This window comes from Ixodes scapularis, unplaced genomic scaffold, assembly GCF_016920785.2.
Source record: "Ixodes scapularis isolate PalLabHiFi unplaced genomic scaffold, ASM1692078v2 PGA_scaffold2__306_contigs__length_199485367, whole genome shotgun sequence".
Taxonomy (NCBI): domain Eukaryota; kingdom Metazoa; phylum Arthropoda; class Arachnida; order Ixodida; family Ixodidae; genus Ixodes; species Ixodes scapularis.
In genome coordinates this window covers 149138232-149153397 of record NW_024609857.1, presented here as the reverse complement: position 1 = coordinate 149153397, position 15166 = coordinate 149138232, and the positions used below count along the sequence as shown (strand labels likewise).

The window sequence follows — 15166 nt, the reverse complement described above, 5'->3', positions numbered from 1 at the left end:
TTATCTATAAACTTTGGTTGCTGCAACGTGTAACTTATATTTGCGATGACTTCTAATTAAGGAACTCGGCTGTTAGAAATATCTACAGACGGCATAAGTTTCCGAAACCAGCTGACTACAAAACAGCATACACTTGAGAAAATTGATGTCACTGTAAGCGCAAGATCTTGCTTCGTTTTAAGCATAGTATAATGAGTGAACCACTGAAAGGATGCGGCTTAAATCTAGTTCTTTGGAACATCTAACAATACGTTTCGTGAGACTTTTTATTTCCCTTGTGAGGGCATTGAAAACGAGACCTTTCTCAAAAAGAAAAAAAAAAATACGACGGGGCAAGATAGCTGTCGTTCAAATATGACTGCGTGAGCCTCGGGCAACGTTTTCATGTTTAGACTTCCCGGACGCTGAGTAAATGCGTCACGGGTTTCTGGCAAGGGAGCTTTGTCGAAAATGTTCCACTTTTCACCCGCACATACATGATGCAATATCTCGCGGCCTCTGCGTTTGTCCTGGGCCTTTCATTACACACTGGTAGGTTTCAGCGTCTGCACGGCTAGAAAGTGACTCAAATTTTGCAAATAAAACACGGGTCGTCGATTCCTCCCTTCGTGAAATATCGGACGCTTACAATTCAAGCTCGCGTTTGGGTTTGTGGCCCGCGGGACGCGATTTTGAGCAGAAAACCAACTTTTTCTTTCGGATCCGCTGTGCGAATGCCGCATCATAGAAACTCTCGTCGTCTGCTCTCGCTCCTCGCCTGGGCGAGGCATGACGGGATTGTCGGCGCTAGAAAGCTCAAAGACAATGTACAGCGAGCGGCGTGAACGCTCGCCTCCCCGCGCTGTCTCGTGCTCTCGTGCACCGCCTAGAGATTGCGGGGGATTTTTCGTCAAAAGTTGCGAAGTTGAGCGCGCGCAGGGAGGAGGAAACTTTGCGGCATTCTTTTGGTCACTCCTCACGCTACGTCAGAAAGCGAAGAATGTTTTTCTCCACGAGTTTAGCTACCCAGAAATGTCTTTCCGCGCACGTAATCAACCAAAATAAAATTTGCAGTATATTGGCTCTAAATTTCTCTGAGGGCACAATGTAGTGAGTCTGGAAAAAAGTCTTGTGCTAACAAATTGAGAACTTATTGATGTTAAGATGTCACCCTCTTGCTTGTGTCGTATGCTTCTGCTTCCAAGTTTCTCTTTTCCTTACCGCAGTCTCGGGTTCAGATCACATTGATTGCACTCATTGTGCGACTTATCCCTGGGCAGTTTGCCTGAGACAGTAAGGTTTTACACGTGTACAGGCATTCCACGACCATATCCCCCACCCGACATTTGTAGAAGAGTTTTTGGAATTTACCACTGTGTCGTGTTGCCTAAACTCAACGTCCAATTGCGACACATTATGTGTGTCTTTAACAAATGCAGACCTAAGATCTATCGGTATGCCACTGCTCCCGCCAAGCACATAGCCAGGAGTTCTTTTTTGAGGGGAGGGGGGAGGCCTATCGTTGTCAGTTTGGCCTGGGTGAGGGAGAGGGCGTGCCATCAAATTTTGTAGGTGGTCCCGAGAACCCTGGGCCTTGCCTCTGGATATGTGCCTGGTTCCAACATCAACCTCCACTCTGTCTGATGCACACTTCTTTGATGTGCACAATAATCTCGTGAGTCTCCTTCCACCATCAGGAGGCTACTAATTTACACAGTGACATTTGCTGAGTGCTGTGGCCGGCAATTTAAGTCTGTTATTTCAAGTACTCTTCAAAACGCATGGTATTTAGCATAGTTTCTCTGCACAGTGGAATTTCACCTCAAATCGAGTCGTTGAAATATTTTATGGGAAGCTCATAGCTGGTAAAGTATCACATTAAGTTTAATTTAAGACGGGGCAGTCTAAAGGCTTGTCTAGCCTGAAGGTGTTGCAAACTAAGAATATGGAACTCGGTGATGTTGTCCTTACAGTGAATGCTTTGATGAACTAAGTTGCCCTACTTTTGTTTCAGGGCACCTACTCCATAGTCCTGATGGCTGTGGTAGACAGCAAGTACAAGTTTGTGCTTATTGACGTCGGTGCAGAGGGACGACAAAGTGATGGCGGCATTTTCAAGGCCTCCGAGATTGGTCAGGGCCTAGATCAAGGCACACTCAACCTGCCGAAGCTGGGAGTGCTCCCAGGGTGTCAAAAGCCACGCCTGGTACCCTACGCATTTGTGGGCGACGAGGCGTTTCAGCTTCGCACCGACTTTCTCCGCCCATATCCGGCGAAAGGTCTTGCTGATGAGAGGAGGGCCTACAACTACAGACTCAGTCGAGCTCGGTAAGTTCATACCAGAGCTGTATATGGGGAGAATTTGGCCAGTTTATGATCTCGCCGCCATAACGCCCCCCTCCCAAGTGAGCCAGTCAGCCTGCGGCGCAGAGCGAGAGGAATGAGCGCATGCGCACGAACTCCCGGCTGCTCCCAGCTGTGCGGGGAGGGCCACCATTTTCATTCATTCGTCCGGCAGAATGAATGGGATTGACATCAAAATTTCGGTTTTCTCTTTTGATTTGGCAGGCTCTGGCAAGAAAATGATATAGTGTTATTCCCCAGCGGCTTAAAGAGCTAACGAATAAAGTTTCTCCATGTTTAGACGCAAACTTTTATTCAGGCGAAAAAGAAATAAGCTCGTAGTAGACAACTTGTAGCCTCAACAGTGCTTGGCGCGCCGACAGCGTCGCATCAAAACGGCGGTAGTCTTTTCTTTGCTCCCTTCTTTCTCTCTCGCTCCTTCGTCACTCTCCTCCCCTTCTTTCACTTTTCTCCTCTCCAGCACCTTCGTCGCCACACCCACTGGCCAGATTCTCCCCATATACGGGTCTGGTTCGTGTTGCACAATCAAACCACCAGACAAAAAATTGTGGTGCAGTGCATGTTTTGATAACTGCTATAGATAAGAAGTTGGAGTCAAGATTAATGAAAATCTTTGCACTAAGACAAGCTTGCTAAATTGGTGAAATCTGAGCACATGAACACAGTCTTAAAAGGACACTGAAGACAATTTGCATGTTCTATTTAAAATTGAAGTATATGTCAGGAGTTTCCCCGGCTATGTTGACCATGTTCCAACCGAAACTGAACTTCCGTCTGGTACAAATCATGAAAGCAGTCCTCTTAATAGTCATACTGTGAGCAACACTTCTCGGGGTATCTAGTGACCGGGAAAACCGGGACAAACCCGAATATTTCGGAATATGCAATTTGGATCAAGCCTGCAGAAAATTATCCTCAAAGTGCTCAATTTCTTGTGTTGTAATTGTCTTGTATATTTAACCAAATTGTTTTATATATTTAAGTGGTCAGGGAGTTTTGCCTGAAATTGTCAGGAAAAGTCAGGGAATTTCAAAATAATAAATTGCTAGACACCGTGCTTCTATTTTGGGGGACGAAAATCCAGTTAGTTTTGATTTTGCCAGTTTATTTGCAGATGCAGGCACAGGAGTTAACAAAAAGGACAGCGACACGTTTCGGCGCATTGCAAGTCCTGAACATCTTGAGAGGGGGCTATCCAAGGAGTTTATTAGTACTAGGAGGGGGCACATTGCAATATGTGTGAAGCCCAGTCATAAAAAAAGTTTAAACAATGTTGTACCAAACTTGACCCAAGATCTCTCTGGCAATTGGTGCACGTGACATGTCACGTGCGAGATGGATGGTTGATTGTAGCAGGATTCCTTGCAGGCTTGCGCGCGCTCCGTCCGGTAGGTTTTATCAGATCGAAGGCTAGATGTGAAGCAAGCAGCTCCGTCCGGTAGATTGCGTCTTGGGCCGATAAGTGAGGAGGGTAAGGAGGAAAATGAGAAAGGCGAGGCGTCAAGGGAGCTTGGATTGTGGAGGCTACACGGCTGACGTCATGCCCCCTCCTACCCTTCTTATCTTCCAATCGACAACACTTGTTTGTCGATTGTGCCCAAGCACTGCAGACAGTGCCAACAGGGCAAGCCGTCTTGAATTTTCAATTTCAATGACCTTGGTCACACTTGGCAGGATGCCGCGGATGACCTCAAGCTCGGCATACACCGGATGTGCTCAACTCGGGAGCTCATCACTGCGCAAACTTCCACCTCCTCCTCTAATTTCACTATCTTGAGTTTAGCGCTCTAGCAGCATTGTAGTCTACTACGAGGAGGAACTTTTTTAACCTCGCGACTACAGAAAGGTGCACCTGCCTTGCAACAGAAATTTTGCCATCTTTTTTTTCTTTTTGCCCCCAATAGTATTACTTTTATAACTGCCTCTTGTGAAGTGCTCAGCACATTTAAGAAACTGTCGTAGGATTTTGTCTTGCAATGATTTTGTGAATCGATTTACACTCGGGTTTCATCATACACATTTTTTAGTCTCAAGTCTTTCATAAATTGCTTAGAAGTGCATCCAGTTTCCATGTTTAGAACATCTGTCAATGTTTCACTATTCCTTTTATTCCAGTGCTATTGTGTGCACACTAATCACTTTAATAACTTCTGTCAAACAGGAGGTGTGTGGAGAATGCCTTTGGGATCATTTCCGCCCGGTGGAGAATTCTCCTCCGGACAATCAACCTCCTGCCAGAGAACGTCGATTACGTCATCAAGTCCTGCTGTGTCCTGCACAACTTTCTCTTGGCACACAGCGAACACCCAGCAGCCTATGCTGATCAGGACGACAACATGGGGAACCCCACGGCAGGAGGGTGGCGCCGCGAGATCCCAGACTCAGCGAGGGAATTGCTGTTTCCGCTGGAGGCCACACGTGCACGGAACTTTGGCGATGATGCAGACTTCGCCAGGAAGATGTACAAGTATTATTTCTGTAGTCCTGCTGGGGAGGTTTCCTGGCAGTGGGACCAGCCTGGCGTGAACAAACAGGTTGCACGAAGCAACCTGCGAAAGCTCGGAGTCCATGTGAACCTCATGTAAAATTTTGAGTCAAGTTGACATTTATTTGGCGAACCTCGGAAGACACAAAACAAAATATTAACTAGATTTTGAACTTTAATAAACACAATAGACCATTCGCAATATCCCCCAAGCGCCCTGGCCCATGCTAGAGGAATCATGGGAACGGTGTCCCTTCAGCTCCTTAGTGATCGATAATTTCGACCCAATTTATGGTTACATAGCTTTTGAGTGTAATTCGGAGTCACCCTGAACAAGCGCCTGATATACCCTAAGGCCTTATCATATCGCTCTTAAAATTTCTTAATGTCAGCGCTTTTGACACTGTGCATGCTATCCACCCTTCAACCTGGACGGGCTGCAGAAATCTTTTGCATCATTATCATTTTCGTGATATTAAGTTGGAAACTTTAAAAATGCTATAAGCCCCACTGACTCCGAGCTAAATCCTGGTTTTTGTTGTTGTGAATTGTCGGCTTTTTAAACCATTGCCGCTAAAACAACAATCACGAGAATGATAATATTGCAAGAGATTTCTGCAGCTCGGCCAGGTTGAAAGGTGGACCGCATGCACAGTATCAGGAATGCTGACATTCACGAGCAATTTGAAAAGTGGTACGACAGGTCCTTGGGGGTAGGGTGATTCCGAGTTGTGCTCAAAAACTGTGTAACCATTGAATTGGTCAAAATTAGCAATCACCAAGGAGCTGAAGGAACACCGTTCCCATGATTCCTCGAGTGCGGGCCGAGGCGCTTGCGAATATAGTAAATGTTCTATAGCAAGAATCATACATCATCAGAAAATATCGTGGTAATTAACAGTACATTTCTGAACAACAAAATTGCAGCATAAAGTGAATGTCTATACTCGTCGCCTCTACAGCTGTAACAAAAAAAAAAAAAAGGATGGGGTTGCATGTTTAGAGATAACATTTTAGCCTATCCGTTGAGTGCATGTGCCACACGGCAATGACTAGTTAATTTGACTAACCATGATTATTTCAACTAACCTGTACATGCAACACCAAGTCTTAATTACATTTCTATCCATTTGCTTCATTAGTAAGTTGCTGTTTGAAGGCACTTAGTAGATGCTGTAGGTATATTGATTCACAACAACTTGTCAAGTTTACATATTTCTCACATTGCATATTTTGTTTTGAATTTATTATTGCACTAGTTGTATCAATGTATTTGAATTCTTGAATAAATATTCTGTATATAGATGTAACTTGAACATATCACCATCTTTGTAAATTGCCTGCTGCAGCAGTACAGAATCCATGACTTAAAATGGTAACAGTAACAACATACCAGGTACATATAATCAAAGTGAAACTCGTAAAAGAAGATTAGTCTTGACAACTTTCATTCCTAGAAATAAGATATTGTTAATAGTATGAAAACATTGCTTGGGCACAATATGCTATGCAGCAATCTTACCAAAGAAAAAGTTGTACACAGGTAATGTATTGCACACAACAGCCTCATGTCTGTAAATGCCCTGCAACTGTAGACTAAATGCACTGAATGTTACATTCCACTATTGCACCCCCAGTAGCTTTTAAACATTAAAAATAGAACAAAATTAAACCAGGTACCCTCTTGGCAGCGCGAAGTCCCACTACAGACAGAGCAATTTACAGATCCTCGAGCTGAAACACGGAATTGCTGGAATTGATCCGGCTCGATGCCACCTATACCGGTTTTCACCTCAAGAAAAAAGGAAGTTTTGCTCCATGTTCCTATGCCGCGCGAAGTAGTTCTCACAAAATTTGGTCGTCGGAGGAAGAAGCGATGCTTTTGGCGTTTGAAACGTGTACCTCTTGATAAGAGAACACATATCTAATCTAAAATACACCTACATATGTCTCAAATCTCAGCGTAACGAGGGAAATTAGTAATGCTCCGCGAGGAGCCAAACTTTTTTTACTATGGTTCTTGAGGTGAAAACGGGTATAGCAAGAACGGCGGGATTACTGGAAAAAATTGCCCCATCTGAAACAAGCCTAAGTTATCTAGTCCTGGCAGTCTTCGATAGCCTGCAGGATGTTTTTACGCATTCTTAACACCTTAGATGGATGAATAGATCGCATTGGATCGCACAACGATAGGGCAAAGTATTCATGCGCATCTGGCTTCTTCTGGCATGCAACACTAGAACTTATATTTTGGAGCTCCGTCAAGAGCGGGTCAGGATTGCTCTTTTTTTTTTTTGCGGCTCGTTCGTAGCGCCACTGGAAAAAGCTGGAGGGAATGGGCTTCCCACCCCCCCAGACTGGTGCTCCTCGTCCACTTCATACACTTCGACAATGCAAGCCTCCGGCTCCGGCCCATCCGCTGCTCCACTTTCGTCTAAATAGGCCCCCTCGTTCACCGGACGGATGAAGTCGTTATTACACGATGTGCCAGATGTCTTCGCGTTTCCTGACGTGCTGTTGATTAAGAAGAAAAAAAATTACTTTAATAAAACAAACAATCAGTGCCACACATCAGGGGCACAGCCAGGAATTTTCGGGTAGGGGAAGGCTAGGCCCACTAGTGCAGTGAACGATTGTGTGAAGCGCTTCGGCAGATTTCGCTGAGTTAGCATGAAAAATGGTCATAAGTCGCTGCACACTGCTAAAAATAGCCTAATTCTATTTCATTCTTTCTGTACCTTTCATCACACTGAGTATTAACCAGTAGAAAGTTCACATTGTGCAGGAAGCTTATGCTAGCCGAAATGTTCGATCGGCACAGCTACTACGCAGCTCCAAATCTACTCAGACCTTAGTGTATCAGAACGTTACTAAAAGCGCCGTAAAATTGCGTAATTATAATAATGATCATGTTTATTTGCCCTCGGATGCCGGTGACAGCAGAAAGACCGAAGGGCCATACCAGAGGCAAGCACACGTGGAATCTATGAGTGGCGATCTATTATTTGGGGACAGCGAAGCCTGGACGGCTATCAAATAATTTAATCAAAGAACACTATCGGAGAATTCGCAGTGCACGCATTACCTTCGATGCTGCAGGGTATCTCGCACGAAATACATCTGCTCGAAGTGCGGCCACGACATCGGGTCTTCGACGTCGTCGGCGCCGGCACCGCTCGTCCTGGTTTTCTTCATGTCGCGCAGCAAGCGCACCAGCTTGTCCCGGAGAGATCGCCAACGTTTCTGGACTTTGTCCACTAAAATAAAAAGAAGACTGAGATTGAGGTGGGCACTTTCGTTGGTGAAAGTTAGGACTTACCGCGATCCTTGTCTCCCGGCAGAAGGAGATCGCCGAGTTCACCCCAAATGGCCGATTTTTTTTTTTTTTTGTATCCTTATAATCCTTACATTCCGGCTGCCAGAGCGCAGGACGCTTTTCAACTTCACTAATTAGGCGTTCGTTGTTCACTGCCATTTTCGCAAGGCCGTGGCAAAAACTACAATAGTCCTACAGCGGTGAAAACTGAAGAAACTTCAAACGCTGCTTGCTACTAAACACGGCCGTTCATTGGTTGTTGCCTGCTGGACGCAGCGGGAGACGCGCCGCCTGGACGCAAAATATCTGGCTCCTCCACATACGCAGGAATGCGCCTAAAAACGCTGCGTTTCGTCCTTGCGCCGGAAGTGACGTCAAAGCGCAGGCGCAGACGCGACGCAGACGCGGGGAAAAACGCACCATGTGGGCTAGCCTTAACCGTTAGGCCACGCGCGCGCTGCCTGCTTGGCCAGCTGCGCGCGCGGCAATATGTCACTCCTGCTCCCTTGCATTTTTTTTGCCCTGTTAATACATAGAAACTACGTACTATCGGGTTCAAATGAAATGTGATCAGCAGAGCACGTGGCCGTCAGTACATGCTGCACCTCCTGGAGGCCTCTTGAAACTGATAAAGCTGCGGGTTGGAGAGTAGAGCACAGCAAGGATGTGTGTCCTACTCTGATGTGTTTGACCCTTGCCCAGCACAACCCAAGCTTTGACGCTGCGTCGGTGGTGCGTGGAAAGTTTCGTCACAGCCACTTTCGTTGGCTGTGTGCCAGAGGTGCGAAATAGACGTTAAAGCACTTCGTTCGTGCACAAAAGACCTATGGAGCTTGATTGACGTCAGTTATCAGAACCACACAGACGTCCTCATGAAGTACCTAGAGCACATGAGCACGCGACTTTTGCAAAATAGCGAAACAGCGTGAACAGGAAATGACATGTTTATTGCCAGAAAGCATTTGTGCAACCAGAAATAATGAACAAGGTAACACGAATGCTGCAACCGGCAAAGGCTGACACCTCAAGCAGCACCACAGCAGTAGCTGTCTGGGCCGGCTTGCTTTCGTCGTTATATATTTCCCTAAGCTGGTCTTAGTGAGAAGCCAATTAATATTTTGTGAAGCCACCTTTAGCGTCTGCAACAGCGGCCATCCATCAGCAGGAATACCTGGTCCGAAGCTTGCTGCCGCTCGCACTCGGCTTCAACCACCATAACAATGTGTATTGAGAACAGAAAAAAAAAATCACAAGTTAGGAGGGAGCATGTGTTGCAAAAACGCTCCACGAGCGCAGGCACGCAAGCAGCCTGTTCCTGTGCCGAGCGGCGAGCGTCCTCGCATGGCTCACGCCAAGCCAACAGAAGTGGCTGGAACGGAACTTCCAGCGCATTACCGGCGCAGCGTAGAAGCCTGGGTTGTGTTGGATGAGGGTCAAATACATCGGAGTAGGACGCACACTCGCAGTGCCCTACTCTCCAACCCACAGTTTAATCAGTTTCAGGAGGCCTCGAGGAGGCGCAGCATGTACTGACGGCCACGCGCTCCGCTGTTCACATTTTATTTGAACCCGATAGTACAACCAACTAGCCTACATTTCTATTGTTTTACTCCATCACTTTCATCACACACTAGGTTATTTTATTTCTTAATATTGCGGCTTTGTTACCCACAAGACTTTACCTGGGTTCATCGTTATATATTGGCGAGACATGGCAAGAGCACTAATGGTAGCAATGATAACAAGTTGCTAAAAGTGTTGACAGAATTATTCTAAGCATGACCGTTGCTATATGTTTATGCAATAGGCACATGTATCATAGTGCTGGCTCAAACAAAAGCTCCCGAGCATGAAATGACCTGCCTCTTCACACAGTGATATCTAGTAAATGGCAGAGTCCTATTTCGAGAAAATTCCTTGGTGAAAGTTTGTTTGCCATTTATGGCTTCATGCTTTTCGTAAAAAATACAAGTTTTTTAGTCCATATGTAAATGGAACTAGAAGTGTTTGTAACTAGAAGTGTTGTTGAACTGCAACATACATGGCCATTTCCAATTGTGTCTTGCAGGATGGTGTGGCGCAAGACAAGCTGTCTGGCAGCGTGCTCGTAGAGCTTGGCAGGATACCTGCAAATTAATACACAAGACATAAAAGTGTCAAGAAATTAAATGCATACCCTAATGGGACCGTGTTGTCAGGTATATCAATGCCAGGCCAGCCCGCACAAAGCATTTTGAATGTGCAATGCATTTTAACAGAAGCAAAGTAAGCATTTGTCTTGCATTTCTCTACTGCGCCATTGCCAACTAAATGTAAAAAGCTAATGACGTGCTAACTTCGTTGAAATGTTACACTGAGTCACGTGGATTCTATGTAGTGTACCACCAGTTCCAATGCTGTGGTTCTTTGCAAGAGGGAAGTCCCATCACAACTAGATATAAAAAAAGGCAAAATAGTGCTAATGTACAGCGCGCCCCAAACTTAACACCGCCACTCGAACGGCCGACTTTTGCGGAGCCGCGCTATCCTAGCGGCAGCCATTTCCACTAGTCGGTCACGTGAAGGCCATTCCCAATCTCCAGACAGGGGGAAGGGGAGGTAGCAGAGGTTGCGCTCAGGGCCCCTAACTCTGCTAATCACAAACTCATATCGTCAAAATCGCGTTTTTTTTTTTTGCACTTTGTTTGCATTTTAGCAGCGCCTTCAAGCTTTCTCCTTAACGATGCATTATCAAAATTTCTTTGCTGTCAATCTTAAAGGTGTAAACAAAACGCAAAACAAAACGCGAGTCTGACGATATGAGTTTGTGATTCGCAGAGTCAGGCGCCCTAGCGGCGGCCGTACTACCTCCCCTTCTCCCGATCCGTAGATTAGGAACGGCCTTCACGTGACAGACTAGTTGAAACGGCTGCCGCTAGGATAGCGCGGCTCCGCGAAAGTTGGCCGTTTGAGTGGCGGCGCTAAGTCTGGGGCGCACTGTACTTTCATTTGTGTCGTGGCCAGGGTGTATGAATGGGGAGTTTCAGAGTGCCAGCCAAATTACTCCTGCGAAAAGCATGCATCAGACAAAAACAAGTTGACGTCTTATTTGTTTCTGACAAGAGCCTGTTCAGGCAAATAAATAATGTTACGCATAAGTAGTTTATTCACTACTTTTGAGTAATTGAATTTATAAAAGAGTAATCTTTAAGGTATTGTTTCAATTAGAAACTTCATGGACGTCATTGAAAATGACTAAATCAACCTACTTCACAATAATATAAAGCATGGACAGCATTTCATGACATCCTGAAAAGGCACTATTTGGATGCATCATAAATTTTTGGCTTCCCATCAAAACGCATTTCCACGCCAGCACTCCTGGTACATGTGGCTAAAGCGTGCAATACCAGCTTGTCTCCCTCTTAAAAGAGAATGAAGTGTGACACACGCCGGTGAAATAGAACTCTGTGCAATTCAAATGGCATTGCAAGAATAAACCTTGTTTTTTGTGTTCCCCTCCGTCACATGGAGAATATGTGTCCATGCATTTTATTACACACTTTAGCGACGGGCAGTAAGAATACTGGTGCAAAGATGCAATTCTGATAAAAAACAAACCTAAAAGTACGACCATATTAGGTGCTTTTTCAGAATGCCAATACATCCTGCATGTGGCTTCTACATCTAAGGTTATTTAGTTATTACGTTTAGTTATTTTCGACAATGTTCACCAACTTTTAACAGATCATAGGTAAACAGGTAATCATTTATAAATGATTAATAAAATATTTATCACAAATGCTATTACTTTTCCTGCATAAGCCCTGTGACAGAAACCAATATGACACCAACTTTTTCTCGTGTGACCTATAGTTTTCGCAGAAAGAATTTGGCCGATGTTTCATGAGTCAAACAACTTTGAGCAGGATATACACCTTCGCAGTTTTGTCACTATCTAGGAGTATCCAGGTGGCATAGCATGTATTGAAAGCGAGCACTCCCTCATTTCATTTCATTCAGGTTTAACGTATATAAAATTGCCACGACACACTTATACCTTGAATTAATAAAAAAATTGAATATATAGACCTTGAATTACCAAGAATCGATCATAAGAAACAGTGTGCATGTCCTTTGCAATGAAGTCTGAGAGAGGTTTATGACAGCCAACCTTATACACAGCTATTCATCACTTACAGGCCAAAACAAGTTTGATGCCTTTACAATCATTGCATTATGTAGTTTTGTTTTTCCTTCTGATGTTCCAGATAATTTCAACAAAAATGGTGCAAGGGGACAAGTACAGCAGGGAATGCCCTAATTTACATAATAGTATGCACAGCACTACGTGTCACATTGCAGAACCAGAGGCATACTCACAGTGTGTATCGAAACAAATCAAAACACATCCATTCTGTGATGCGACGCCGGAGTTTCGCAGACACCCCAGACTTCGGCTGCACTTTCGACAAGTTGTGTAGTATATCTTTAGGCGTCGGAGGAAAAACATAGTTCCTTGGATCGAGCATAGAGCTCGAACTCTCCTGCACCACTGGTGGCGGTTCAGGCCTGAAAATGGGCAGAAAAACATAAAACCGATACACCTATAAAACCACCAGCAGCATGAACTTTAGACAGCATCTTGGCACAGTGCACTTCTGCAATACCTTAAAACACTTGTAAAAGCTATGATCATTCAATCTTACACTTCTGATGTACTGGCCACAGGAGGTGGGGTTTGTTCATGAGGTGTCAGCTGGGAGGCTTTGATTTTTGAGCCTGCCGCCAGTCTTGTCTCCTTATCCCAATCCAGAAACTCTCCAAGTTCTGCATCAAGGACCTGTAGAGGCACCAAGTAGCTTGAATTTTAAACAAAAACCAAGGGCAACAGATGTTTTCTGGAAAGAATGTGTTTGGAGCACCAAGAATGTGTTCGGGCGAGTATGCCACATGCGTCGCCGACCCCTCAACGGACTCAACCAACTCAAGTGCCGAGTTTTGAGAACAATGTTCAAGAGAGAGTGCAAAAGTGACGAAACGTGAGCCGTCGTGTGCCGTTTCCTTCACTGGCGGCCGAAGTTTCGTTTCGTACAGACGTGGAAAGCATGCAGTGTGTGAAAAAACAAACAGCGGTTCATGACTCCTGACTAACAATCTTTGCGCTTGTATGATGCAACTTTCCTTTACATGCATCTGCTGGCGTAAAAAACCGACAAAAAGCGAGCACTACAAACTGGAAACGAGTCACCTCAGCTTCCAGTGCATTCTACCACCAGCGAGGAGGACTGCTTTGACGTCATGTGCAAGCCATGTATGCCAGACTAAACTACCCTATTGTAGGTCTGCTACATATAGAATAATAATTTCACATGAGAGTATTCACTGATCTCTATGACAATTGCTGGATCACGCTTCCCCGCTTGGTTGCTGCAGCGCAAGTGAAGCTACCGGTCATCTTGCTCATAGGCAAATTTCAGTTTTGCTAGCGCTGCAGAGGGTGGCGGCAGCATGCTGAAGACACGTTTTCTACTCGTTCGTCGTCATTTGCCGAGAAAGTATTTTAAGACCCTGTGTAATGGCGCATTCACACTGGAAGCGGATCCGCGTTCGCAAAGCGGTTGCGGTTCGCGAGCGACCCCGTTCAGACACACCAAGAGGCGGTTGGCGGTTTCTCGGCGATCACGCGTGATCTTTTGAGACTCGCGTTTGGCAACCCTGTTTTACAATCCAAAATCCACTTTAATCGAAACTCCAAAGCCAAAATTTTGCCATTTTGGCACTCTGAAGATTTTTCTCCGGGACGTTCCACGCATCACGAGGTTAGGCAGCAAAAAAAAAAAAAGAGGCATGGACCCGCCAAACTCGCCTGTGATTCCGTCGACGTCGCCCAGAAGCAAAGCCCAGCTAGGCGCGCCTTGCTGACTCAAAACAGGATGCCCCGCGCGCCCTCTTTTTTTTCGAAGTGAACCCTTCCCGCATGAATAGCTGACAGGATTGCCAGGTTGGACTATTAATAGCCAAATTGGACTACTTTGTCATGCATTTGGCGTCAAAATTTGGCAGTTGGCTTTGTGGCTATTTTTGGGCTATTTCAAATCCTAACGCGGCACTTTTTTATTCTTTATTTTTTGCTTGGTTTAGAGTAGATGTGCAAAAAACACTTCAGCATGGACACAATGTGACAGTCCACCTCTTCTGGATTCCCGCTTTCAGGAATTTTCTGCATGAAGATTCGTGGGCGTGATGCCACAACCTGTCAGCTCAAGTGAGCTACCGTGACCTAGATTCAGCTCCCACGACATAGCTTTCGTATTAATTGTGGCTTATTTTATGCTCCCAAGTTCTTTCAGCTTCCTACTGGCGTCTTCTATTTCCTTGAGTTTCCCAGCCTCCTCCTACACGAGGCACCTCATCCGAGGAAAAATGATACTAAGGGCAGTTCAAAACACCCTGCAGAATTGAATGTCGCCCGATAACGCGTGCTCTACCGAATATAACAAAGAAGGCTTTTCCGTGAAACATGGAAGTTTTTTAAAGCACATTGAGCCATAAGAAAAGACAAAAGATTTGGGACAATGAATATTCCGACCAAGGCCAAGATCGATGCGCACGAGCGGCCCTGTTTCCGCCGCTATCCGAGCTTGCCATCACGCCCCCGACACTGCCCATGTCGAAAGCCGCCGTGGAGAGTATTCAGTGACGTCTCCCTCACAAAGTCAGGCCTAAGAAAGAATATGTCCCTTCCAACCCTTCAAAACGTCATCTATGTAATGTTTGCTTCCCTTGGGCAGAACGAGTGCTGTAACGACATCAACCGTACTAATGACGTTTTTGCCCGTTTTAACACGGAAATCATGCACGAGGCGAGTAAGCCAGGCACGACCGAGTGCTTCATAGCTATGTGACTGTAAAAACGCGTGTGGAAAATTTTTGAATTTTTGAGCTTGAAATAAAACTTTCAATCCATGTCAAGATTTTCTAGATCTTGCAAGCTGTTCCTAAACCCTAGATATGCAGACTAAGCACCTTCTAATTGAACT

At 45.3% G+C, this 15166-nt stretch overlaps 2 protein-coding genes across 2 annotated transcripts in view; one reads left to right on the top strand and one right to left on the bottom strand.

Annotated features, from left to right (window-relative positions):
• Window positions 1–15166, bottom strand: part of LOC121836627 (sterile alpha motif domain-containing protein 3-like) — a 43540-nt gene that overhangs the window by 19732 nt on the left and 8642 nt on the right. Inside the window, exons 2-5 of the mRNA XM_042291589.1 lie at window positions 12833–12966; window positions 12507–12695; window positions 10186–10270; window positions 6502–6509 (exon numbers count right to left, since the gene is read on the bottom strand). Coding sequence (XP_042147523.1) covers window positions 6502–6509; window positions 10186–10270; window positions 12507–12695; window positions 12833–12966 — 416 coding nt within the window. The remainder of the gene's footprint in view (window positions 1–6501; window positions 6510–10185; window positions 10271–12506; window positions 12696–12832; window positions 12967–15166) is intronic.
• Window positions 1890–4985, top strand: LOC121046154. The gene is made up of 2 exons (XM_042291292.1): window positions 1890–2307; window positions 4505–4985. Exons 1-2 carry the CDS (start codon window positions 2015–2017, stop codon window positions 4926–4928), a joined length of 717 nt encoding a protein of 238 aa, XP_042147226.1. The 5' UTR covers window positions 1890–2014; the 3' UTR covers window positions 4929–4985.

Bases quoted from the DNA above. Each gene is read 5' to 3' on its own strand.
- LOC121046154 (XM_042291292.1), top strand. From the start codon at position 2,015: ATGGCTGTGGTAGACAGCAAGTACAAGTTTGTGCTTATTGACGTCGGT. The intron at 2,308-4,504 runs GTAAGTTCATAC...TCTGTCAAACAG, and splicing joins TACAGACTCAGTCGAGCTCG to GAGGTGTGTGGAGAATGCCT.